This window comes from Aquarana catesbeiana, linkage group LG04 (assembly GCF_042186555.1).
Source record: "Aquarana catesbeiana isolate 2022-GZ linkage group LG04, ASM4218655v1, whole genome shotgun sequence".
In the NCBI taxonomy this organism is placed as follows: Eukaryota; Metazoa; Chordata; class Amphibia; order Anura; family Ranidae; genus Aquarana; species Aquarana catesbeiana.
The window spans coordinates 10,545,101-10,571,600 of NC_133327.1; the positions used below are offsets into that span (position 1 = coordinate 10,545,101).

The 26,500-nt window shown below is 43.4% G+C and overlaps 1 protein-coding gene across 1 annotated transcript in view; it reads left to right on the plus strand.

Moving 5' to 3' along the window:
- The window catches only part of LOC141139049 (PIN2/TERF1-interacting telomerase inhibitor 1-like), a 207,469-nt gene that overhangs the window by 2,710 nt on the left and 178,259 nt on the right, over positions 1–26,500 (plus strand). Inside the window, exons 2-4 of the mRNA XM_073624825.1 lie at positions 10,323–10,432; positions 11,415–11,507; positions 17,703–17,781. Of these exons, the coding sequence (XP_073480926.1) occupies positions 10,323–10,432; positions 11,415–11,507; positions 17,703–17,781 (282 nt within the window). The remainder of the gene's footprint in view (positions 1–10,322; positions 10,433–11,414; positions 11,508–17,702; positions 17,782–26,500) is intronic.

Genomic DNA, 26,500 nt, shown 5'->3' on the forward strand with positions numbered 1-26,500 from the left:
CATTTTTCCTCCCCGGTGTCATGTGACTTGTTAGTGTTAGAAGGTCTCAGGTGTGAATGGGGAGCAGGTGTGTTAAATTTGGTGTTATCGCTCTCACTCTCTCATACTGGTCACTGGAAGTTCAACATGGCACCTCATGGCAAAGAACTCTCTGAGGATCTGAAAAAAAAGAATTGTTGCTCTACATAAAGATGGCCTAGGCTATAAGAAGATTGCCAAGACCCTGAAACTGAGCTACAGCACGGTGGCCAAGACCATACAGCGGTTTAACAGAACAGGTTCCACACAGAACAGGCCTCACCATGGTACACCAAAGAAGTTTAGTGCATGTGCTCAGCGTCATATCCAGAGGTTGTCTTTGGACGTATGAGTGCTGCCAGCATTGCTGCAGAGGTTGAAGGGGTGGGGAGTCAGCCTGAAAGTGCTCAGACCATATGCCGCACACTGCATCAAATTGGTCTGCATGGCTGTCGCCCTAGAAAGAAGCCTTTTCTAATGATGATGCACAAGAAAACCCGCAAATAGTTTTCTGAAGACAAGCAGACTAAAAACATAGATTACTGGAACCATGTCCTGTGGTCTGATGAGACCAAGATAAACTTATTTGGCTCAGATAGTGTCAAGCGTGTGTGGCGGCAACCAGGTGAGGAGTACAGAGACGTGTGTCTTGCCTACAGTCAAGCATGGTGGTGGGAGTGTCATGGTCTGGGACTGCATGAGTGCTGCCGGCACTGGGGAGCTACAGTTCATTGAGGGAACCATGAATGCCAACATGTACTGTGATATACTGAAGCAAAGCATGACCCCCTCCCTTCGAAGACTGGGCCGCAGGGCAGTATTCCAACATAACGACCCCAAACACACCTCCAAGATGACCACTGCCTTGCTAAAGAAGCTGAGGGTAAAGGTGATGGACTGACCATGCATATCTCCAAACCTAAACCTTATTGATCATCTGTGGGACATCCTCAAACGGAAGGTGGAAGAGTGCAAGGTCTCCAACATCCACCAGCTCCGTGATGTCGTCATGGAGGAGTGGAGGAGGACTATAGTGGCAGCCTGGGAAGCTCTGGTGACCTCCATGTCCAAGAGGGTTACGGCAGTGCTGGAAAATAATGGTGGCCACACAAAATATTGACACTTTGGTCCCAATTTGGTCATTTTCACTTACGGGTGTACTCACTTTTGTTGCCAGCGGTTTAGACATTTAATTCCTGTGTCAGTTATTTTGAGGGGACAGCAAATTTACACTGTTATACAAGCTGTACACTCACTAATTTACATTGTAGCAATGTGTCATTTCTTCAGTGTTGTCACATGAAAAGATATAACAAAATATTTACAAAAATGTGAGGGGTGTACTCACTTATGTGAGATACTGTATATATAATGGTGTTCTATGGGGTCCCTCCCCCCTATGTGTATTTATATATCAATTGGTGAGACTGCGTCTCTGAACGCCTGCAACCCGGACTTGATAATGGAGGGGTCAGATGGCATCCCAAACGTCTGACGCGTTTCAAGGGCGAACCCTCTTCCTCGGAGCCTAAGCGGTCAATGAATCGTCTCCCCTGGTTACCTCTATATGTATCCACATGCCCACGCCCAAACCGACACCCACCAGCACAAGTCACACCCATCCACGTGGACAAAATCCACCTGGTAACTCAGATTAGTCAGGTGCCCATCCTCTGATAAGCTGAAGAAGCCCCCATCTAGAATTCAGGGGTATATTGTAGGCAGGGATTAGTGTGGGTATAATTCCCCCCCCAGTATGGTCTATATCAAATCAGAGGATTATAATAAATAAAACAAAATGACCCTCATGGTACCGGCCAGAAAGACCTAAACGCCAACCACCACAGCTGCCCATCTCCACCACATCTCACCTGCCACACAGTCCCTACAGGGGGGGAGGGACCTCATAGAACACAAAATATATATAGATAGATAGATAGATAGATAGAGAGAGAGAACACAATCCAACGAATGGGATCGCTGCACTTAAAAATCTATTTAAAAAAGACATCAATTCATATTCCATTCAGTGTCAAAAGCATGACGGTTTCATGCTGTACAGATAGCGCCCTTCTTCACAACAAGACACATACAACAATGGTGATCTTTACACACACACATTGGGATTAATTAATCATTCAATGCTAATGAGGCTAATTAACAAATGGGAAAATGCATGGTAGACATATGTAGAATCATGGCTCATCAGGTTTCTACCGCTTTTCTCATTACGTTCGATATGCACTAAAGAAGAACAAACACATATTGTGAATTTCTATATATGACCAGTTATATCTAAAAAATAAAATAATGATAATTATCATCATTTTACAAGCCTAAACAAAAAGGGAAAAAAATGAAATCAAAATCTGAATTCCATCCATTGGGCAATAATGTCAAAATCAAACAATGTATCCATTGAACCTCCCGTTTTTTAAGGGTTAATTCTAGTGGTGCAACAGATCGTCACCGATCCGTGATCCGAACGGGTCAACCTGTTCAGGTCGGCACACCACGCGATCCGCGGAGCGCTCCGCTGCCTCGGCCATAGGAAAGGCTTCGGCTTCGCTCTGGAGCGACGGCCATCTTGGTACACCCGATGGCGGCCGCTGTCTCGTCAGGAAGTGACGGTTTGTCGCCGCCATCTTGCTACACCCCACACTCCTGCACAGTAATGATAGAGTGAGAAGGGGGCAAGCGGACATCTTGTTACACCCACCGGAGTTTTAGATTTCAGTTATTTTCAACACAAAACGGAGCTTGTATGCTTAAATACAGTATTTGTAAATCGGACGGACTGTTTAGATGTTAAATTTTAAAAGCAGCAGCAAACCTGCTGACCTTACATGATTGCTAATGTGACAGAACACGTCTAATTTTCACATTTAACATTTAGTTAAACGTCGGATTTACCAATGCTGTATATAAGCTCCATTTTGTGTTGAAAATACCGTATATACTTGAGTATAAGCCGACCCGAATATAAGCCGAGGCACCTAATTTTACCACAAAAAACTGGGAAAATGTATTGACTCGAGTATAAGCCTAGGGTGAGAAATGCACAGCTACTGTAAGTGTAAAAGAGGGTCAACAATGCCCATTTGCAGCCTCACTGTGCCCATTTGCAGCCTCACTGTGCCCATTTGCAGCCTCACTGTGCCCATTTGCAGCCTCACTGTGCCCATTTGCAGCCATAGGTCCCCCGAACTTCAAACTTGGTAGTTAAGGGTTCCTAGATGCCCCCTAGCTGCAGCCAAAATTTGGGGTCTCTGAACTCAAAGGGTCCGGAAATGACATTGCTGCAGATAGACACAGTCGACCGAATTTGGGACCCTGTACCTCGGGGCCACTTGGTGCTAGGAACCCCAAATTTGGTGTGCAAACCCAGTGGAACTAGCACTACAACATATCCAGAGCTGGGGTTCCTAGCACTAAGTGGCCCCGAGATATGGGGCCCCAAATTAAGTTCAGAAAATGTCAAGCACTTTTCTGCAGCAGAGAATGACATTTTCTGAACCGACTTTGGGGCCCCATATCTCGGGGCCACTTGGTTCTAGGAACCCTAAATTCAGATATGTTGTAGTGCTAGTTCCACTGGGTTTGTACACCATTTGGGGTTCCTAGCACCAAGTGGCCCCGAGATACGGGGCCCCAAAGTCAGTTCGGAAAATGAATTTTTTTGCACCAGAAAAGTGCTTGACTCGAGTATAAGCCGAGGGGGGCATTTTCAGCACAAAAAAATGCGCTGAAAAACTTGGCTTATACTCGAGTATGTACGGTAACTGCGAAATCTAAAACTCCGGTGGGTGCAACAAGATTTGTCTTGGTTTTTTTTTTTTTTTTTTTCTGATCCGAGGAACGATCCGATCCATGAGTTTTTTTGATCTGTTGCACCCCTAGTTACCGTATATACTCGAGTATAAGTCAATCCGAGTATTAGTCAAGGCCCTAATTTACCATAAAAAAATGGGAAAAACTTATTGACCCGAGTATAAGACGAGGTTGAGAAATGCAGCAGCTACTGTAAGTGGAAAAAGAGGGTCAACAATGCCCATCTGCAGCTGTATACCGTCCTGTGTATATGTATGTGTGTCATGTGTCCTGTGTATATGTGTCATGTACCTGTGTTCTGTGTATATGTGCATGTGTCCTGTGTATGTGTCCTGTGTATATGTGTCATGTGTCATGTACCTGTGTATATGCACGTGTGTGCATCCTCCCTGTGTCCTGTGCATCCTCCGTGTGCCGCTCTGCACCGATCAGCGCGTGCGGCGGCCATTCACTGTTCAAAAGCCGCGCCTCCTCCTCGTCCATGATAGGCAGAAAACTCCATTTCTTTCTCGAACATCACGGGACACAGAGCCTCAGTAATTACTGAGGCTATTTTCCCAGCAGTCAGCGGTCAGCCTATCACGGACGTTCTCTCATCCTCATACCACGGACGAGGATGAGAGAATGTCCGTGATAGGCTGTACACTGACTGCCTATCACAGACGAGGAGGCGCGGCTTTTGAACAGTGAGAGCCGCTGCCGAGTGCTATGTAGCACACGCTGGCCGCCGTCTGCCTGCATGACACGCTGATCATGTAAGCAGACGGCGGTGACTCGTGTATAAGTCGAGGGGGGCACTTTCAGCCCCAAAAAAGGGGCTGAAAAATTCGACTTATACACGAGTATATACGGTAATTCTCTATTCCCTCCACGTCTATTCTTAGATATGCCATCTATAACCATAAACTTTAATTGAGAAACAGTATGTCTCTTCTCCAGAAAATGCCTGGCTAAAGGATCTAATTTATCTCTAATAGAGTCCTTGTACCTGGGGCAATCCTATCTTTAACTTTTTGGGTAGTTTCTCCCACATCTAATAACCCACAAGGGCATTTTATTATGTATATACCATAAGAGGATTGGCAAGTAGAATGATTTTTGATGTCAATGTTGTAACCTTTATGTGGATGGGAAAAAGATTTCCCTTTTTATCATCATACTTTTACACTGAATGGAACAGACAGGGAAAGGAGCCAAAATTGCGTGGTCCCAGAAAGGCGGTGAAAGGTGAGGGAGGACGATATTGATCAGATTGAACCAATCTCTCATAGATCGTCCAACCTCGACGGTAGGAAGGTAAACGAGGAAACTGGAATTTCTGTACAGGATAGACCAGTGTTTTTTTATTATGTTCTAAAGCTTAATAGAATAAGGATGGAATTGTGAGATGAAAGGGAGACGTCGAGTATTGGTGTATTTAGGTCTTTGGCAGAACAAATCATCTCGTTCCTTTTTAACAATCTAAGAGCCCTTGCACACTGGGGCGGTTTGCAGGCGCTATTGCGCTAATAATAGCGCCTGCAAACCGCCCCGAAAGTGCCGCTACTTTCATTCCAGTGTGCAAGCCCCGAGGGCTTGCACACTGGAGCAATGCGCTGGCAGGACGGTAAAAAAAGTCCTGCCAGCAGCATCTTCGGAGCGGTGAAGGAGCGGTGTGTATACCGCTCCTTTACCGCTCCTGCCCATTGAAATCAATGGGACGGCGCGGCTCTACCGCCGGCAAAGCGCCTGCTTTGCGGTGGTATTTAACCCTTTCTCGGCCGCTAGCGGGGCGGTTTTACGGCGTTTTACCGCCGACGCCGCCCCCCGCCCCAGTGTGCAAGTGTGCAAGGGCTCTTAGGATAACCTCAATGTCTTAATCTCTCTTCCATCTCATCCAATAAATCTGGGCCACTCACAATCCGGGACACCCGAACCAATTGGCTGCGAGGAATGGATTTAAAGATGGATGAAAACTCGAATACAATAATAATTGATTACGATCTGTTGTGTATAAGTCACTAACGTTTTGATGTTCATTTATACTTCATAAAGTATCCAAAAAAGGTATATGAGTCTCACTAACTGTCATATTGATATTTTAAGCCGGAGATCAAGGAATTAAGGTACATATTGAACATGTTTTAACCAGTTCCCGCCTGGCGCACGCCGATGTACGTCGGCAGAATGGCACGGCTGGGCAAATGGGAGTACCCGTACGTCCCTTTGAATTTGCCGCAGTGCCATTGCCTGCGTGCGCCGGCCGGGAGCTTCGTGAGTTGGGTCGCGGATCCCGCGGACTCAATCGCCGCGAGGATACCCGCGATTGCCTCACGGAGAGGACAAACGGGGAGATGCTAATGTAAACAAGCATCTCCCCTTTCTGCCTAGTGACAGTGTCACTGATCTCTGCTCCCTGTGATCAGGAGCAGAGATTAGTGATGTGTCAGACGTAGCCACGCCCCCCCCCACAGTTAGTATCACTCCCCAGGACATACTTAACCCCTCCCTAGCCCCCTAGTGGTTAACCCCTTCACTGCCAGTGTCATTTACACAGGTATCAGTGCATTTGTATAGCACTGATTGCTGTATAAATGACAATGGTCCCAAAAATGTGTCAAAAATGTCCGATGTGTCCGCCATAATGTCGCAGTCACAATAAAAATTGCTAAAAATGAATAATAAAACTATCCCCTATCCCCATAAAACTATCCCCTATTTTGTAAACGCTATAACTTTTGCGCAAACCAATCAATAAACGCTTATTGCGATTTTTTTTTTTTTTTTTTTTTACCAAAAATATGTTGAATATAGGGCTGCAACTAACGATTATTTTCATAATCGATTAGTTGCTCGATTATTGTATCGATTAATCGGTTAATAACCTTTAAAAAAAAAAAGTGTGGTGTTTATTTAGTTAATATTTAAAGTTTAAAAAAAAAGCAATTTATTCTTAAATATCTCTATGCAGTGGTAAATATAAACAACCAACTATATGGTTAGGGAGCAAAATATTGAATCCACTCTGAGAATAACAGACAGAGATATACTGTATATACACTATTAGAGGAGATATACTGTATACACTATTAGAAGAGAAATACAGTTTTTTGGCCAATTTGTTGTTGGGCAGATTAAAAAATACAAATTGCTGCAAAAACGCATTACATGCTTTTCTGCAGCTTCTCCATTGAAGTATATTGAACCGAAAAAGCACCGTTTTGCGTTAAAAAAAAAAAAAAAAAAGTCCTTGACCCTTTCCAAATACGAAGCGGCTGAAAAAAAGCATAGATATGAACGTGTCCCATAAAAAACACAAAGATGTGAACCAGGTCTAAGATGTTTAGTAACATAATGGGGTTAAAAAAAACTAAAATGAGCCCTTTATAGTACAAAAAAAGCAAATCACTACTGTAAGGGGTTCATTTTTTTTACTGTAGAACTGTGAAAGTAATATTTACAGTAGCGATTATTTGCTCTTTTTTGTACTATAAAGAGCTAATTTTATTATTTTTAACCCCATTATGTTACTGGCCGATTAATCGATTATGAAAATAGTAATCGATTAATTTCATAATCGATTAGTTGTCGATTAATCGATTAGTTGTTTCAGCCCTAGTTGAATACGTATCGGCCTAAACTGAGGAAAAAAAATGTTTTTGTAAATATTTTTTGGGGATATTTTATTATAGCAAAAAGTAAAAAATAATGCGTTTTTTTTTTTTTTTTTTTTTCAAAATTGTCACTATTTTTTTTGTTTATAGCACAAAAAATAAAAACCGCAGAGGTAATCAAATACCACCAAAAGAAAGCTCTATTTTTGGGGAAAAAAAGGACGTCAATTTTGTTTGGGAGCCACGTCGCGCGCAATTGTCAGTAAAAGTGATGCAGTGCCGAATCGCAAAAAATACTCTGGTCAGGAAGATGGTAAATTCTTCCGCGGCTGAAGTGGTTAAGGACTCCAAGTCGCCCGACCAAAACCGAAAGGTGTCATCTTATCCCGTGACCCCTATTATATACATATTACCTAAAATACACAAAGATCCTTTAAATCCACCTGGGCGCCCTAAAGGTTATAGAGTGTATACAGATTGTATTACTACACCGATCTCTAAATTTTTGGACAGATGCTTGACACCACTCATAGAAACCACTCAATCTTATATAGGAGACCCTCAACATTTTTTTTTACATAAGATTCAATATATAGTTACACCTACAGGGTCTATACTGGTAACCTGAGATGTAGCGAATCTATACACTGCTATCCCCTGTGATTTAGGAATAGACGCCTGCCGACGACTATTGATCCATTCAAAAAATTATACTTCCACACACATTACATTATTGATACAACTACTATTGAGGAAAACTTCTTTCTTTTTAAGGAAAAATATTATTTACAGCTCATCGGAGCTGCGATGGCCTCTAATGTTGCCCCCCCCATACGCCAATGTATTTATGGACATGATAGAGAACGCTTATAATAGATAAAAGCGTTCTCTATCATGTCCATAAATACATTGGAGTATGGGGAGGGGGGGGGGCAACATTAGAGCCCATCGTAGCTCCGTCTTGTTTTATTATTGTAATTTATTTATTCAAAACGGCACCTGTTGGTACAGCTTTATTGATGATGCCTTTGCGATATGGTCGGGCGACTTGGAGTTCTTAGTGTTCAATATGTAGCTTAATTCCTTGATCTCCCAGCTTAAAATATCAATATGACAGTTAGTGATACTCATATACCTTTTTTGGATACTTTTATGAAGTATAAATTAACAACATATCGTTAGTGACTTATATACCAAGCCAACAGATCGTAATCAATTATTATTGTATTTGAGTTTTCATCCATCTAGTGTCTTTATATCTATTCCTCGCAGCCAATTGGTTCGGGTGTCCCCGGATTGTGAGTGACCCAGATTTATTGGATGTTAAGGGAGATTAACCACTTCAGCCCCGGAGGATTTGGCTGCTAAATGACCAGGCCATTTTTTGCGATACGGCATTGCGTTGCTTTAACTTACAATTGCGCGGTCGTGTGACGTTGTACCCAAACAAAATTGACTTCCTTTTTTTCCCACAAATAGAGCTTTCTTTGGTGGTATTTGATCATCCCTTCGGTTTTTATTTTTTGCGCTATGAACAAAAAAAGAGCGACAATTTTGAAAAAAAACACAATATTTTTGTACTTTTTGCTATAATAAATATCCCCAATTTTTTTTCCCCCTCGGTTTAGGCCGATATGTATCCTTCTACATATTTTTGGTAACAAAAATTGCAATAAGCGTATATTGATTTATTTATTGGTTTGCGCAAAAGTTATAGCGTCTACAAGCTATAGGAAAGATTTATGGTATGTGTGTGTGTGTATATATATGTATGTGTGTGTATGTATGTGTGTGTGTATATATATATATATATATATATATATATATATATATATATATATATATATATATATATATATAAATATATAAATTTTTTTTACTAGTAATGGTGATCTGCGATTTTTATCGGGACTGCGACATTATAGCGGACAGATCGGACATTTTTGGGACCATTGACATTTTATACAGCGATCAATGCTATAAAAATGCCCTGATTACTGTGTAAATGTCACTGGCAGGGAAGGGGTTAAACACTTATGCTGACGCGATAACTTTTGCGCAAACCAATCAATATACGCTTATTATTGCTTTTTTTTTTTTTTTTTTTTTTTTTTTTTTTTTACCAAAAATCTGTAGAAGATTACATATTGACCTAAACTGAGGAAGTAAGTTTGTTTTTTCTTATATATTTTTTGGTGGGGTTATTTATTATAGCAAAAAGTACAAATTTTGTTAGGGTACAACATTGCACGACCGCACAGTTGTCAGTTAAAGCGGCACAGTGCTGTATCGTAAAAAAAGGGCTTGGTCAGGAAGGGGGTAAATCCTTCTGGGGCTGAAGTGGTTAATGAAGATACAACATTTAGCAACTCACATGGTTGATGATTAAAAGAGGCACATCTAAGTATGCAGGCATCCGGGGTAAAGCTGTCCACATAAACCGCCTTCCGCATCGCCGGCTCTCACCGCTGTCAGTCTGCAATGGTGACCGGGAAGACCATCCTGCAATAGGGCGATCTGAAAGCGAAGCTTGACGTGCTCGTGGAGCGTAGAGTGGAAGGGATGACGTTGATGGCGGTGCGGAGGACGGTCTATGTGAACAGCTTTACCCCGGATGCCTGCATACTTAGATGTGCCTCTTTTATTCATCAACCATGTGAGTTGCTAAATGTTGTGTCTTCATTAAATGTAACCGTATTGCTACACTTAGAGGCACCTCTGTTTTATACTCAGTTGTGACATTACAATTTATTTAAAAAAAAATGTTCTTGCAAAATGCTCTCAAACCAAGGTTTTAGTGTGTGTGTGTGTGTGTATATATATATATATATATAATCTCTTCTCATACATAGTGTCTAATAGTCCTAGTTTTCTCTCCAGCCCGCAGGAAGCAGAAGTGGTCGGTGGACCCCAGGAACAGCGCCTGGACCAAGGATGACTCCAAGTTCGGGCAGAAGATGCTGGAGAAGATGGGTTGGTCCAAGGGCAAGGTGAGCGCAATATGTCAGAGGAGGCCAGATATCAAGCGTCAACTTTATTCCCAATATCCTTTTTATAGTGTTGAGATCTGTCTCTAGTCCAGCCTATTAGTTTTAAATAGCGCAGCAAAAGGGTTTAATTCCTGTTGGTGACCCCCATGTGGGAGATTTCTTCTCAGTTCCTGTTTGATGGGTGTCTGTCAGAATAATGATGTGATTGGGATGCTCCTGAAGAAAAAGGACCTAGGCTGCATTTAGAACCTTTCTTTGCTCTGTGCAAAACTTTAAAGAAAGTCACCACGGCAGATGGGATTTGTAGAAGACGCCAACGGTCCTCTCCTCCCTCTGCGCCCCCTCGGTCCCCTCCTGCCTCTGCGCCCCCTCGGTCCCCTCCTGCCTCTGCGCCCCCTCGGTCCCCTCCTGCCTCTGCGCCCATCGGCCCTTTTCTCCCTCTGCGTCCCCTCCTCCTTCTGTGCCCTGTAGTTCAGCAGCACCAAGTCCCTACCTCTGTACATACCTGAGGCTGGAGGAAAACAATGACAGAGCCAGAGCATTGCACCCGGGATGCACTGGAAGTGGTTGCAATGCTCTGCAAGCCTCAGTGCAATTAAGAAGGACTTACACTTTTTTTATTCTATCAGTGTTGGTGCATTTACTAAAATTCTGCAAAAGGTGGACTATGCCTTTCAATATAGAGGAGAAGGATTAGAAGTTACATCTGTGCCACAAAAGAATGTACTTTGAATTGCACCATGGGGGGGGGGGGTACACTGTGCAGATATGTTCCGGGAAGAGAAGGGAGGGGTGACCCCCCCCCCCCATAGGGGAGTTGTAGACACAGGTGGCTGTATTATTCGGGAATAATCTAGAAATTATGATTTTACAGTCGGCTGGTGTCACTCCGGCTGTTTCCAATCACAGGATTCCTTTTGGGGTGCAGCCGTTGTCTTATCCTGTGATGATCTGTTTAACCAATGCTGTTGTTCTATTCAAGGGTCTCGGGGCTCAGGAACAAGGATCCACGGAGCACATCAAAGTTCAAGTGAAGAACAACACTCTTGGCCTTGGAGCTTGCAACAATTATGAGGTAATGAAGAAGTTTTGTACCAGACAAGAGCATTGGTGTCGTACAACAACAACTAATAGTAGGTATAGAGAGCCTCATCTGGGTCCCCTGATAGAATCAAAGGGCTACACATAACATTCAGCGTACAAAAGAAGACTGTCAGTTTGAATGTATTGGAGTAGATCGTCGGAGACTGCCGACATGATGCAGGAGATGGTCAGGGACTGCCGACATGATGCAGGAGATGGTCAGGGACTGCCGACATGATACAGGAGATGGTCAGGGACTGCCGACATGATACAGGAGATGGTCAGGGACTGCCGACATGATACAGGAGATGGTCAGGGACTGCCGACATGATACAGGAGATGGTCAGGGACTGCCGACATGATACAGGAGATGGTCAGGGACTGCCGACATGATACAGGAGATGGTCAGAAACTGCAGAGATGGTACATTAGGTGATCAGAGACTGCAGAGATGGTACAGTAGATGATCAGAGATTGCAGACATGATGCAGGAGAGGGTCAGAGAAAAAGGAGATAAGAGACTGCAGCGGCTCCTGGGCCAGAGGATGGGCACCAGGTCCCTAGGGGCCTCTACACAGCACTCTAATCAGATGCTTTTTGATGGTCACCCAGCAAGGATCCTATAGCGAGAACACTGCAGGGCCCCCTCACAATACTTTTGTGCTCCCCCTCAAGGGTCCCCACTCACCAGATCCAACAACCCCAAAGGGGCATACAGCATATGATTGTATCATCCACGATCTCCTCAACACCGCAATCATGTAGGGCGCCCAGGGTTAATCTCCGATCTCCGTGTTGGTGATTAAATTATATTCATGTTAGCTCCCTCATAAAAAAAGGAATATAAGGCTCCCATAGTGTAGTAGGTAAAAATGTATTGACAAATCTCCATATTAAACGTCAAAAGGTAAAGATGAAAAAAATTAAAAATAAGCCAAAAACTAGTAAGAATACAAAGTTAAAAATAAACTAAAAAATCCAGCAACAGTGTATCAGATACACCACAGATTAAGGTACAGATACCATAAGTGGAACGTGCCAGAATATTGACCCAGGTGTAACAGAGCAGCGTAACGCTGGATGGAGATAATGCTGGTGTTTGCGCTCCACCTGCGTTCCAAAGGTCCGTACCCGGAAGTGACGTAGCGTGCGTGGCGCCATCGTACGCGTTTCGTCATTGACGTCCTCAGCGACGGTGCCAGCACGCCACGCGCTACGTCCATTTGTAGGGAGCAGCCATATTCGTCACATCCCTCTATGTGGGAAGACCAATCAGACCATGGTAAGGTAGAGTGGCCCTTCCCACCCTTCCCATAGTGTCCGCAAAGGTGAATCAACAGCGATCCTCCCCTGGAACACCACAGAACCGTGCCAGATTCTCAGCACAAAGCTAAAAGCATTAAAAATGTATTATATTCCCAGCACAAAGCTAATACCTTATTATATGTTACGATACATACACAATGTGTTTAAATACATTTACATACAGTATCCGTAGAGGCATACCTAGTAAATCACACCATAGACCTTTAATACACTGTCATTATACTACATCTGGCATATTCATTCCCCTACGTCTTCATTTCATGGGAACTAGACTCATGATTAAATATACCTCATACCTATTGTATTGCCAAGAATAATTAGGCATTAACCCATATAAAAAATGCCCATCTGCGTGTTACACATTTTAGGGGAGTTTCTCTAGGTAATCACCTGATCTAAAACATAGTATATACGGCTAGGGGGGGGGAATTATGATGGTATACCATATGTGGTGGGTCCAGATGGGTGAAGCACAGTGTTTTGAGATTAGATCTATAATGAAATGACGGATCCATATATTACCTAGGGTGCATGCATCAATAACTAGACCATACATCGGGAGGGGTCACCTAAAAAAATGCCCTCATGTTGGCACTAATGAGGGGATAATATCACCCATACGGTTAGAAAGGCTATGGTTGTGAATCCATGATACATGAAAGACCCACATTGAAAACATGTGTAAGTCCCTGGGTGGAGGGGGATGTCATCGAGTGCCCATGTCAATTGCAATACGTGGGCAGAACTACCCGACCCTTATATGTGAGATTACGTGAACATATTAAAAACATAAGAAAAGGGTTCCCAAAACACCATCTTTCTCGCCATTTTGATGCAGTACACAACCGGGACCCTTCGGGTTTGATCTTTTATGGGATCGACTGCGTCAAGGATCATTGGTGAGGCGGTAATAAATCCATACTTATCTCACAGAATGAAACCGCCTGGATATACAGGTTGGGGTCCCTTGCCCCCAGGGGCCTCAACCTGGATATTGATTTAAACTGCTTTCTAGCCAATCCCTGAGGGGAATATGTATGATCAATTAGTATTTTAGGGGTCCTATTGGGATCTATGGTTGCCCCGGTAAGTAAGCCACAGGTGCGCATGTGTGGGCTTTCCTGGATGGGGGGGCTCATTCATGTGCCCTTTATGTGGCTAGGAAGGTTAAATAAGGCTCTGTTTGTATAACCATTGCCCCACTAGATATGCACCGGTATAATTAATCCTACTCCTATAATGAGGTTCCCCCCCATGTATGGAAATGTACATTATAAGAGATATGAGTATGGTATCCCTATCCATCCCCCTCCATCCAGGGACTTACACATGTTTTCAAGGTGGGTCTTTCATCTTTCATGTATCATGGATTCACAACCATAGCCTTTCTAACCGTATGGGTGATATTATTCCCTCATTAGTGCCAATATGAGGGCATTTTTTTTAGGTGACCCCTCCCGATGTATGGTCCAGTTATTGATGCATGCACCCTAGGTAATATATGGATCCGTCATTTCATTATAGATCTAATCTCAAAACACTGTGCTTCACCCATCTGGACCCACCACATATGGTATACCATCATAATTCCCCCCCCCCCCCCTAGCAGTATATACTGTGTTTTAGATCAGGTGATTACCTAGTGAAACTCCCCTAAAATGTGTAACACGCAGATGGTCATTTTTTACATATGGGTTAATGCCTAATTATTCTTGGCAATACAATAGGTATGAGGTATATTTAATCATGAGTCTAGTTCCCATGAAATGAAGACGTAGGGGAATGAATATGCCAGATGTAGTATAATGACAGTGTATTAAAGGTCTATGGTGTGATTTACTAGGTATGCCTCTATGGATACTGTATGTAAATGTATTTAAACACATTGTGTATGTATCGTAACATATAATAAGGTATTAGCTTTGTGCTGGGAATATAATACAGTGTTAATGCTTTTAGCTTTGTGCTGAGAATCTGGCACGGTTCTGTGGTGTTCCAGGGGAGGATCGCTGTTGATTCACCTTTGCGGACACTATGGGAAGGGTGGGAAGGGCCACTCTACCTTACCATGGTCTGATTGGTCCTCCCACATAGAGGGATGTGACAAATATGGCAGCTCCCTACAAATGGACGTGGCGTGCTGGCACCGTCGCTGAGGACGTCAATGACAAAACGCGTACGATGGTGCCACGCACGCTACGTCACTTCCGGGTACGGACCTTTGGAACGCAGGTGGAGCGCAAACACCAGCATTATCTCCGTCCAGCATTACGCTACTGGGTTACACCTGGGTCAATATTCTGGCACGTTCCACTTATGGTATCTGTACCTTGATCTGTGGTGTATCTGATACACTGTTGCTGGTTTTTTTAGTTTATTTTTAACTTTGTATTTTTACTAGTTTTTGGCTTATTTTTAATTTTTTTTCATCTTTACCTTTTGACGTTTTAATATGGAGATTTGTCAATAAATTTTTACCTACTACACTATGGGAGCCTTATATTCCTTTTTTTATGAGGGAGCTACCATGAATATAATTTAATCACCAATACGGAGATCGGAGATTAAACCTGGGCGCCCTACATGATCACGGTGTTGAGGAGATCGTGGATGATACAATCATATGCTGTATGCCCCTTTGGGGTTGTTGGATCTGGTGAGTGGGGACCCTTGAGGGGGAGCACAAAAGTCACTAAGAACATTTGAAAGCACCCCAGTCACGGTTTCGCTTGAAGAAAATTGGAACACGTTTTTTGTAGAAATGTATCACCCTATGGACTATGATCACTATTTATAATTTGTTTGGTGTTATTTGTATATACCTGAACTCTTAGACAGAGGTGCACTTTTATGTCTCTGTTCAATGCTAAATCACTATACTATATGGTGGTCTTTCTTTGAAATTGTATCACTACTAATTATAGGTGCCTAGCTCACACCTTTTATACCCATGTGTTCACTAATTACTATGATTTTTCCTATCACGTAAGATTGTTATTTTGGCACAATCTATTGGTGGTCTCCGCAAACCACCATTAGGGTTTATGTGGTTTTTGCAAACCACATTTAGATATTTACTATAGTTTACACTATCACGTATTCAGGACACAAGGGGAAAACAAACCCCCCCCCCCCCCCCCCCTTCGCTATAGCTGTTCATCCCATATAATCCTACAGGGAGTGCCATACCCCATTGTGGATAATTTTTAATTAATCTCCTGCATCATGTCTGCAGTCCCTGACCATCTCCTGTATCATGTCTGCAAATGCTTTGTCAACACTTCCTGCTCTTATACAAACTGAAGCCCTGTGTGAACCAGGCCATAGAGTTTAATACCTCTAAAATGTGTGTAAGATGAGCTTAAAATCCAATACACTGCAGATGTAAATGAGCCCTCTTGGGCTCGTTCCCAAGTACTACCAGAGGGGCGGGGGGTAAAACCAGGCGGTTAAGTACCAGTTTTGCCACCCTGGTACTCAACTGCCTGGTTTTACCCCCGCCCTTCCCTCTTGCAGTACTTAGGAACAAGCCCAAGAGGGCTCATTTTCATGTTGCCTCTTAACTGCCTGTCCAAGCATTTTTTTTAAAATTGATCACCCCCAGACATCCCCCTCCCACCTCTCACCGGCGTTTCATGGCCTTACCGTTTCCGCCGGTTCTCCTTGCTGGAGAGGAAGCTGTACCAGAGGATCTGCAGTGCAAGGATTCTCCCTGCTTCCAAATCTGGTAGCCTCAGGAAATTTGAAGTGAGATTTGGTGATGTCACTGCAGTGCTGCTCACTGTTCTCCTTGCTGGAGGGGGAAGCTAAAGCAGGGGGCAGTCCTGACATGAGGAAGTAAAGCCGTTCTCCTCTACCAAGATGGCTGCCTCCGCACAGAGACACAGTATAGAATATGGCATGGTAAGTCAGTAATGAAGAGAAGTTCAGCTGTAGGGAGACCACAGGCAACACTGGTGACTAGTATTTCATCATCTACTTGCTTTTTGTGCAGTTCCTTATAAGTTTGTGTGTGTTTGTTTTTTTTTTTTTGTTTTGTTTTTTTGGCTTTGTCCAAAGTGCCTTCTCAAAGGGCCACCTCTTTTACTCACCTGACTTTCTCACCACTCCTTCCTCCTTCACAGCAGGTGACACTAGGTATGGGGGAGCCTGTGACCACCTCTCCTCTGACTGTGCTCAGGCCTAGTAACCACTTTATAGGGTTTATAGGGAGGGGGAAGCTAAAGCAGGGGGCAGTCCTGACATGAGGAAGTAAAGCCGTTCTCCTCTACCAAGATGGCTGCCTCCGCACAGAGACACAGTATAGAATATGGCATGGTAAGTCAGTAATGAAGAGAAGTTCAGCTGTAGGGAGACCACAGGCAACACTGGTGACTAGTATTTCATCATCTACTTGCTTTTTGTGCAGTTCCTTATAAGTTTGTGTGTGTTTGTTTTTTTTTTTTTGTTTTGTTTTTTTGGCTTTGTCCAAAGTGCCTTCTCAAAGGGCCACCTCTTTTACTCACCTGACTTTCTCACCACTCCTTCCTCCTTCACAGCAGGTGACACTAGGTATGGGGGAGCCTGTGACCACCTCTCCTCTGACTGTGCTCAGGCCTAGTAACCACTTTATAGGGTCCAGCACTGTCACATGACCAAGGGAGTGACATCTTCTCTCCCCTGGTTCTCAAAGACCGCTAATTTCAGCACCGGCTGCGTTGAAGGTAGGAGCTGCAAAGGAGTCCAGATAAGGGGGAGTATAGGTGGGTCATTAGGGGCCCTTTGCATATACGCTGTTCCTCTTTACTCATGGTCAATATGTCTGAGTCTATTTTTGAAATGCTTTTTAATCAGCATCCCTTTTATTTGTTTTTTATTTCAGGATAAATGGATTGCCCATCAAGATGATTTCAACCAACTTCTGGCCGAACTGAACGATTGCCATGGCACAGCAAGCTCTGGTAAGATCCATGGATGCAGAATTTGGACATATTATTGTCATCATAGTGCACTGATTGCTTTAAATGCCACCTTTTTGCACCATGTTACACCCGTATTTAGGATGTAACATGCTGAATTGTGCTGTACAGAAGATGACCCCTGGTTTGGATGGGTGTAGAGGTGTACTTGATATGGAAGGTCGTCACAGTAGGGGTTACTCTTAAAATCTTTTATGGTGGAGGGTGGACCTCTCACGATCGCCGCTATGTGATGTTTTAAGCTGTTTTTGATCTTCCAACATGTGAGTTTGTTTCCTATTAATTTTTAATAAACCAGTGTTTTAAACGTTATCACGCTATGTGAGCTTTTTTACCCCTCGCATGGCATGTGAACTATTCGTTTGGCTTGTGTCGGATTGCCTATGGATGTGAAAGCTGTGACGTTACCTCCCCTTCCCACCGTATGCTGATGACATCTAACAGATTATACCGTTTTGACCAGGTGGTCAATAAGCTTTTTTGACTTGTATGACGTATGTCATTTCAGGTCATTTATTTCCGGTAAGCCTCTTGTTGTTCTTGGTGATGGCCCCGGCACCGATTTAGATCTTCTGTTCACTTGTGGTCTTCCCAGTTTTGACTCACCGTTAGATCCTGGAACCAATTATCTACTCACCTGTGAACCTGGGAGTCACCTGTCCAATTTGTGCCACGCGCAACTTTCATAGACTTTTTGGTGGTGTCTTCTCACTTATTCTATAAATCTATACTATGGACTGTCACGTTTTTTCCTTATAATTAATTAAGGACTTTTTGGAGTTGTCACTATTTTCATTTTTAGTCACTGCTTCTACCAATATTAGGTTTATTATTTATTGGTTTATTTTTTTTGCAGGTTAGCACGTACATATTGTATAATCCATATCTATGGTCTTACTTAGTTTATTCTAGGACTATTCATTGCATTTATGCACTTAATTTTTATGTTTGTCAGTTTGTAGCGCTACACTTTTATAAAATTTTTTTTCATTTTCTGCCTTGAGTCTACAGGTGTGTTAGCTGCTATTCTAACGTTTTTTGGTTTAGCGCAGCGCTGTACATATCCATTTTTTTGTTTAAAATCTTTTATTGAAATTCATGGTTCAAGTGATGAGTAGAGCCAACGTGTTTCAGGGGAAATACCTCTCGCTTTGTTAGGGCTGTGATGGTTGATGTGGTCGAGATTGGCCTTGGACCCAGGGGTCAAATACGAATTGAGCCTTTTAGGTGCTGTAAAATGATGGAGGACTGTATTTGACCTTCAAGTCCAGACCAATTCCAACCATCACAGTCCTGACGAAGGGGGAGGCATTTCCCCCAAAACATGTTGGCTGCTGTCATCACTTGTGAACCGTAAATTTCAATAAACTTCTTTAAAAGCAATCTCAAGTGTGATGACCTTCCATACCAAGTACACCTCTACACCCATCCGAATCTATCTTGCTTGGCACTTTTCCGTCTACCAGAGAGGTAGCAGCAGAAACTCCAATGATGCTCACCCACATCTTGCCTTCAACTGCCATGTATCTCTGTGATGGAACACACAACAAAGGTCCTGTGCGCCACTCATCGCTGCAAGACCCTGTGAATGTGTTAAATGACAGCCTCGGCCAAGCCACGCTCCCAATGCATCACACACACACACAACCTGTGACTAGACTAACTGTAGCAAATAAGTTACTTATCCAAACACAATCCTTTAACCAGTTGTGGACCCCGGATATACTGTACATGCCCTTAAATGTTATCAACATGTACAGGGTGTGTAGTCCTTTCTCCCACTTGCTGGAGATTCCCAACTGTCATAATGACAGTTGCTGCGTAAATATAGAAGCTGCTGCTGTCAAAAGAAAGGCTCCAATGGCACAGTGTTTATAAACGTTGTTACTTTTGTATCTAATCTCATTCATCCGCAGATCAAAGGGATGAACTTCTATCTTTATATGTTATCAGTTAAAGCAACCTGACAAGTTTGAAAAAAAAAAAAGTTCCAATTTAACCACTTGCTTACTGGGCACTTAAACCCCCTCCCTGCCCAGGCCAATTTTCAGCTTTCAGCACTGTCACTCTTTTGAAAGACAATTGCGTGGTCATGCAACGCTGTACCCACATGAAATTTTTATAATTTTGTTCACACAAATAGAGATTTGATTGACTGGACACAGCCAATCACATGGGTAAAGAGGCACGTCATTGGCTCTTTACCGAGATCAGGCGCTGTGAGACTGGGACAACGTCATATGAACTATTATTATTCACATGCTGAAAAATCACCTCCCACCTGCCGTATAAAGAAATGGCGGGAGGTGCTTAAACTAATGTTTTTCAGCATGTGAATATTTGTAAAATATATGATGTGGCCCTTCCACTGAAAAGTTTGGAGACCCTTGCGTTTTTTTTTTATTATATATAATGGAAACGGTATCACCATTCCAGAAGGCAAATGACAATTCATATCCATTACAATTCAAACAATACAGTGTATTCATTAGGGCCCACATATTGCGCTCCTAAGTACGCTTCTATTCTTTAATACAATCGGCATACAGAACATTATGTTTGACTCATACCGCTTTTGTTGGCAGGCAACACTATTCCTGCTTTTTAAGGCCTCTTCCCCCGCTCCGGTTTGGGGAAATTAAACTTTTTGGGCGGGGGAGCGGGTACCTCATTTTGACAGGTACCTGCTTATACTAACGCTCTGACCGCCTAGGCCAGTGATGGCGAACCTTGGCACCCCAGATGTTTTGGAACGACATTTCCCATGATGCTCCACTACACTGCAGAGTGCATGAGCATCTAAGGAAATGTAGTTCCAAAACATCTGGGGTTCCAAGGTTCGCCATCACTAGCCTAGGCGTTCGGAAGCGGAAGTTCTCTCTGAAAAGCATTTTTTTTTTTTTTTTCTTGGCTTATGTCAGAAATAGTTTTAAAAAAGTAATTTTTCTCCACTGATGTGCGCTGATGCGGCCGCACTGATGAGGAGGCACTAATATGCAGCACTGATGGGCACTGAAAGGTGGGACTGATGGGCAGCACTTATGGGAAATGATAGGTGGCACTAGTGGGCACTGAAAGGCAGCACTGATTAGCCTCACTGGGCACAAATTGGCCTCACTGATGGGCACAAATTGGCCTCACTGATGGGCACTGTTGTGGTTTTACTGTAATCAGGGCACTGATGATCAGTGCCTTGATTACGTGTACAGGTCTCCCCTGTAAGGAGCTGCCGTTGATCGGCTCTCCTCTCCTCCCTGTGTCTGTGTGAGGCAAGGAGAGCCGATAAACGGCATCTCCTTGTTTACATGTGATCAGCTGTGATTGGACACAGCTGATCACATGGGCAAAGAGCCGCGACTCTTTACCGAGATCAGGGTCACCCTGTGTTCCCAGGGACATGGCGCGCCCGCGATTGTCGCGTTGCGTACCGAGACTGAGTGCCGTCATATGACGGTGTCTCAGAGCCGCCCCGCTCTGCTGTTTATTTGTCTATACGGTGTGCGGGTGGTGATTATACTCAAGGACCTAACCTGGTCCAAACTGGAAAATGGAAAGAGAGAAGCAAGGAAGATGCATAGAAGAGAAGCAAAGAAGGCGATGAAAGGGTTGGGGGGAATATTATGGGAAGAAGAGAAGAAGCTCTTTAGATCCAAAATCATAGAGAGGCTACTGCTGAGAGGTTAGAGTGGCTGTTCTCTGTAAATAAAGTGTGGAGTCCAAATTTCACAATATTTCTCATTTTGGCCTTTCAGCGCCATTGTAAGGTTCTCCATTTTCCTGGATCTCAGTGCTCCTGGCTAGCCAATAGGATCTGGTTGGCAGGGTGGAGTTTTTCCATAAAGCTGGAATATACGCCTTTAATGCAGCAGTGTCAATAAAGCCACATCATAAAAACTATCAATAAATGGTGTATTACATGCTGTTCACACTCAGTCTCTATGAGATTAATTTTCTGTATTCTGCAAAAAAGCCTGGTTGATCCTTCTGCTGTCTATTTCCCCCTTCTGACCATGTCCCCGCTGCAGCAAAGCAGTGTTGGTAGCTCTGCACATGCTCAGTTTTCAGTGAGTTTCTGTGCTGAGCATTTCCTCACATCTGAGCAGCTCATGTTACAATAGAGTCACACATGTGGGCCTATACACAGTGATAAACGACAGCCCACTCCCTTCCGTCTCCTCCATGCACATTAACCAGCTAAACACAATAGGGGTGGAATATTGCATGTAGATTGATGGAGGCTTCACCTCCCTCTTTTTCTAAGACAGTCTGGGAGAGCGTGATACAGCATGTGACTGGCAGAAATCCGCCCACACCATGTTATTGACAAAAAATAATAAAGATTTAATTTCAAATGTATCTTTGTATGAGAATTTAAACAGTTTATTGCAATTAATTATTTATTTATTTTTACTCTGTATTCCAAAGGCTTAAGGTCCTTAACAACCAATGACTTATTCAGCTGTCAGTGGGGTTCCCCTGTTGACAACTGAAGTGTAAACTGAAGTCCCAGCAATTGGAGCTGTCAAAAAAAAGCAGCCAATGTTCATCAACAACATTGCTCAGCCAGATAAAAAAAAAAAACATTGTTTCTTTTTGTATCTTACTTTTTTTCTTCATCTACAGATCAAAGGGATGAACGTCAATCTGTAGATTAAGTCAGTTTAACCACTTCAGCTCCGGAAGGTTTACCCCCCCCCCCCCTTCCTGACCAGGCGTTTTTTTTCCCCATACGGCACTGCATCTCTTTAACTGACTATTGCGACATTGTACCCAAATAAAATTGATGTCCTTCTTTTTCCCCACAAATACAGCTTTCTTTTAGTGGTATTTGATCAGGTCTGCGGTTTTCTATTTTTTTTGCGCTATAAAAAAAAAAAAGACCGACAATTTTGGAAAAAAAAAAAAAAAAACATATTTTTTGCTTTCTGCTATAAAACATTCCTAGTAAAATAAAATAAAAAATCTAATTTCTTCATACATTTAGTCCAATATGTATTCTGCTACATGTTTTTGGTAAAAAAAAAAAAAAAATCCCAATAAGTGTATATTGTTATAGCATCTACAAACTATGGGATAGTTTTAATAAATAAATATATATATATATATATATATATATATATATATATATATATATATATATATATATATATATATATATAAATATAAATTTTTTTTTTACTAGTAATGGTGGTGATCAGCGACTTATAGCGGGACTGCGGCAGACAAATTGGACATTTGTGACACTAATATAGTGATCAGTGCTAAAAATACACACTGTCACTGTACGAATGGCTGGGAAGGGGTTAACATTAGGGGCGATCAAAGGATTAAATGTGTGCCTACACCTAAAATGTGCTTCCCTACTGTGGGGGAGGTGCTTGTACTATCTGTCCTTGCTTTGCAGGAACACAGAATCCATGCCTTCCCTACTGACGGAACTGTAGTCCGCCTTGTTTACATAGGCAGTAAATAGGCCTTGCTTCCTTCCTGAATGATCAGCGAGTCCCAGCAGACATCAAATCCACCGGACCCGCTGATTGGCTCCTGCTGTGTCCAATCACAGTGGGAGCAGGTCACCGGTGGCCCGCGTGCGCGCCCCAGACTCGCAAGTGCAGGATCATGTACAGGTATGTGATTCTGCCCAGAAGAGCCACCGTATATTTACAGTATAAGCAACCTGTCAAGTCATGAAAATATACTTTATTTTTTTTAAATGAAATGTTCCTCTGTTTAACCCCTTATTAACCCTTAAAGGGGAAGTCCACTTTAACACTATCACTGCATCTACAGACATCCATGACATCCATCAGGCTGCAATGATGGGCAATGGTGAGGCTGCAGATGGGCATGGATCAGGCTGCAATGATGGGCAATGGTGAGGCTGCAGATGGGCATGGATCAGGCTGCAATGATGGGCAAGGCTGCAGATGGGCACAGATCATGCTGTAATGATAGGCAAGTCTGCAGATGGGAACTTATCAGACTGCAACGATGGGCAAGGCTGCAGATGGGCACTGATTAGGCTGCAATGATGGGCAAGGCTGCAGATGAGATGGGCACTGATCAGACTGCAACGATGGGCAAGGCTGCAGATGGGCACTGATTAGGCTGCAGTGATGGGCAATGGCAAGTCTGCAAATGGGCACTGACCCTTATTTTGCTTCAAAATTCTTTATTTAAAATGTTAGTTTTTCCCTGAAACTTCCCTCTTAGAATTAAAGTGCGTGCAATATGCCTGTGCGCGTTATATGCCGATAAATACGGTATATTTTAAAAGTGGAAATTCTAACACGAACCTATCTATCCCTGTAAAGAAGAAATCAGTATACATACCTTTATTGAAGACTATCTGATCCGGTGTCCAGCGGTGGAAGCTGTGCAGAGGACACGTCCGACAACGGCTGTGAAATGAATGGGGAGTGACGTCACCCATAGACTTACTATGGGGCTTCCGTTGCCGGCTGCCTCCTCTGCACCCACCTCCACAGCCACAGCTGACAGCTCAGCGTGGGATCAGGTCAGATCGACTTCAGAAAAGGTGTGTGTATGTATAACACACACACACACACACACACACACACACACACACACACACACACACACACACTTCATTACAGGGCTAGATAGGTTCGTGTTAGATCGTGGATGTCTGTAGAGGCAGGGATTTTAGTGTTTGGGTGGACTTATCCTTTAATGTAGTCTAATCAGCCTTAATTAACTCTTTATTCTCCTTCTCCATTTAATTACTATTTTCCTGATGTGCCTTTTTTTGTTAACTTCTATTTTATAAACTATTAATAATTAAAACCTTTTTTTTGTTTTTAATATTTTTCCACTTTTAACATATACCGTATTTATCGGCATATAACTCGCACAGGCATATTGCACGCACTTTAATTCTAAGAGGGAAGTTTCAGGGAAAAACTAACATTTTAAATAAAGAATTTTGAAGCAAAATAAGGGTCAGTGCCCATTTGCAGACTTGCCATTGCCCATCACTGCAGCCTAATCAGTGCCCATCTGCAGCCTTTCCCATCATTGCAGTCTGATCAGTGCCCATCTCATCTGCAGCCTTGCCCATCATTGCAGCCTAATCAGTGCCCATCTGCAGCCTTGCCCATCGTTGCAGTCTGATCAGTTCCCATCTGCAGCCTTGCCCATCATTGCAGCCTGATCCATGCCCATCTGCAGCCTTGCCCATCTGCAGCCTCACCATTGCCCATCATTGCAGCCTGATCCCTGCCCATCTGCAGCCTTGCCCAATATTGCAGCCTGATCCGTGCCCATCTTTGATGCCTGATCTGTGCCCATCTGCAGCCTTGCCCATCTTTGCAGCCTAATCCGTGCCTATCTGCAGCCTTGCCATTGCCGGAATAGACCGAGCCGGATCTCCTGTGTACTCAGCACGCAGTCCAGCCCATTGGCCCGCCTCCTTTCATGGACAATACCGTTCCAATGCTGGGACGTCAACGCTAGGAGCTGTCCAGGAGGCGGGACTGGACGTGACGCCGAGCCGAGTACACAGGAGATCCGGCTCTGTCTATTTCGGCGGCGCTCGTTCCTTCCTTCCCCTCTGATGCTGCCCTATATTGGCATATAACATGCACACGTTTTGCCCCCTATTTCAAGGGGGGAAAAGTGCATGTTTTACACCGATAAATACGGTATTTACACGTTCCACATTGAAAAAAGCACAAAATTAAACATTATTTTAAAATTTGTAAATAACTTATTAATGCTTTGTGCTATTGCTGGCAGCTGAAGTGTAAACAAAACGGTTGCGGTAGGCATCAGTAATTCGTATTGGCACTAATTAGTACTAATAAAAAAGATAAGTATCGATACTATTTTTTTTTTTTTTTATGAGTATCGGTGCATCCCTAATATTTAGATATATATATTTTTTTTAATTTTTAACCACTTCCCGCCTGACCTATAGTAGAATGACTGCCGGGAAGTGGTTCAGTTATCCTGACTGGACATCATATGACATCCAGCAGGATAAGCCGCGATCGTGTGCAGCGTGGTGATCGGTGATGTCAGTCTGACACACTGCATTTTTGATCTAGGTAAAGAGCTTCTGACAGTGAAAAGCCATGGAACTTTACAACTCCTTTTTAAAGTCCAATGTCGGGCAGCGAGGCTCAAAATAAGTCTATTGGATGACGAATAAGGTATAATATAATGTTGACCATAATCCTCACTCCAGCAGGCTCCCTCTGTTTGTGCAATTGGTCTCCTGAAGCCTCTTCTAAGGTTGCACTCCTGCATCCTCACATATAGTTCAGGAGTAATAGACCTGCATTGTACATGGGGATACCAAGGGACCTTCTGCAGCTCAAAGCATCAGAGAGAAGAGAGGAGAGTGCCAGAGCCTGCAAGATGGTGCAACTTTTTCCTCTTACCCCCCCCCCCCCTTCCAGAGTTCACTAGCATTTAACCCTTGGCGGTCTGGTGGGGGGCAGCGCTGCATACATTCTATGCACGAAGGTCAAAAACCTTCTGTGTGCAGCAGCCCCCCCTTATACTTACCCGAGCCCCCTCTCGATCCATTGATGTGCACAAAAGCATCGGCTCTTCGGGGATTCTACCCCCTCATTGGCTGAGCCAATGGCTCCTACTGCTGTCAATCACAGCCAATGGGGAGAGAGAGGGGGCAGGGCCGAGCCTCAGCTCCGCGTCTAAATGGGCACGCAGAAAA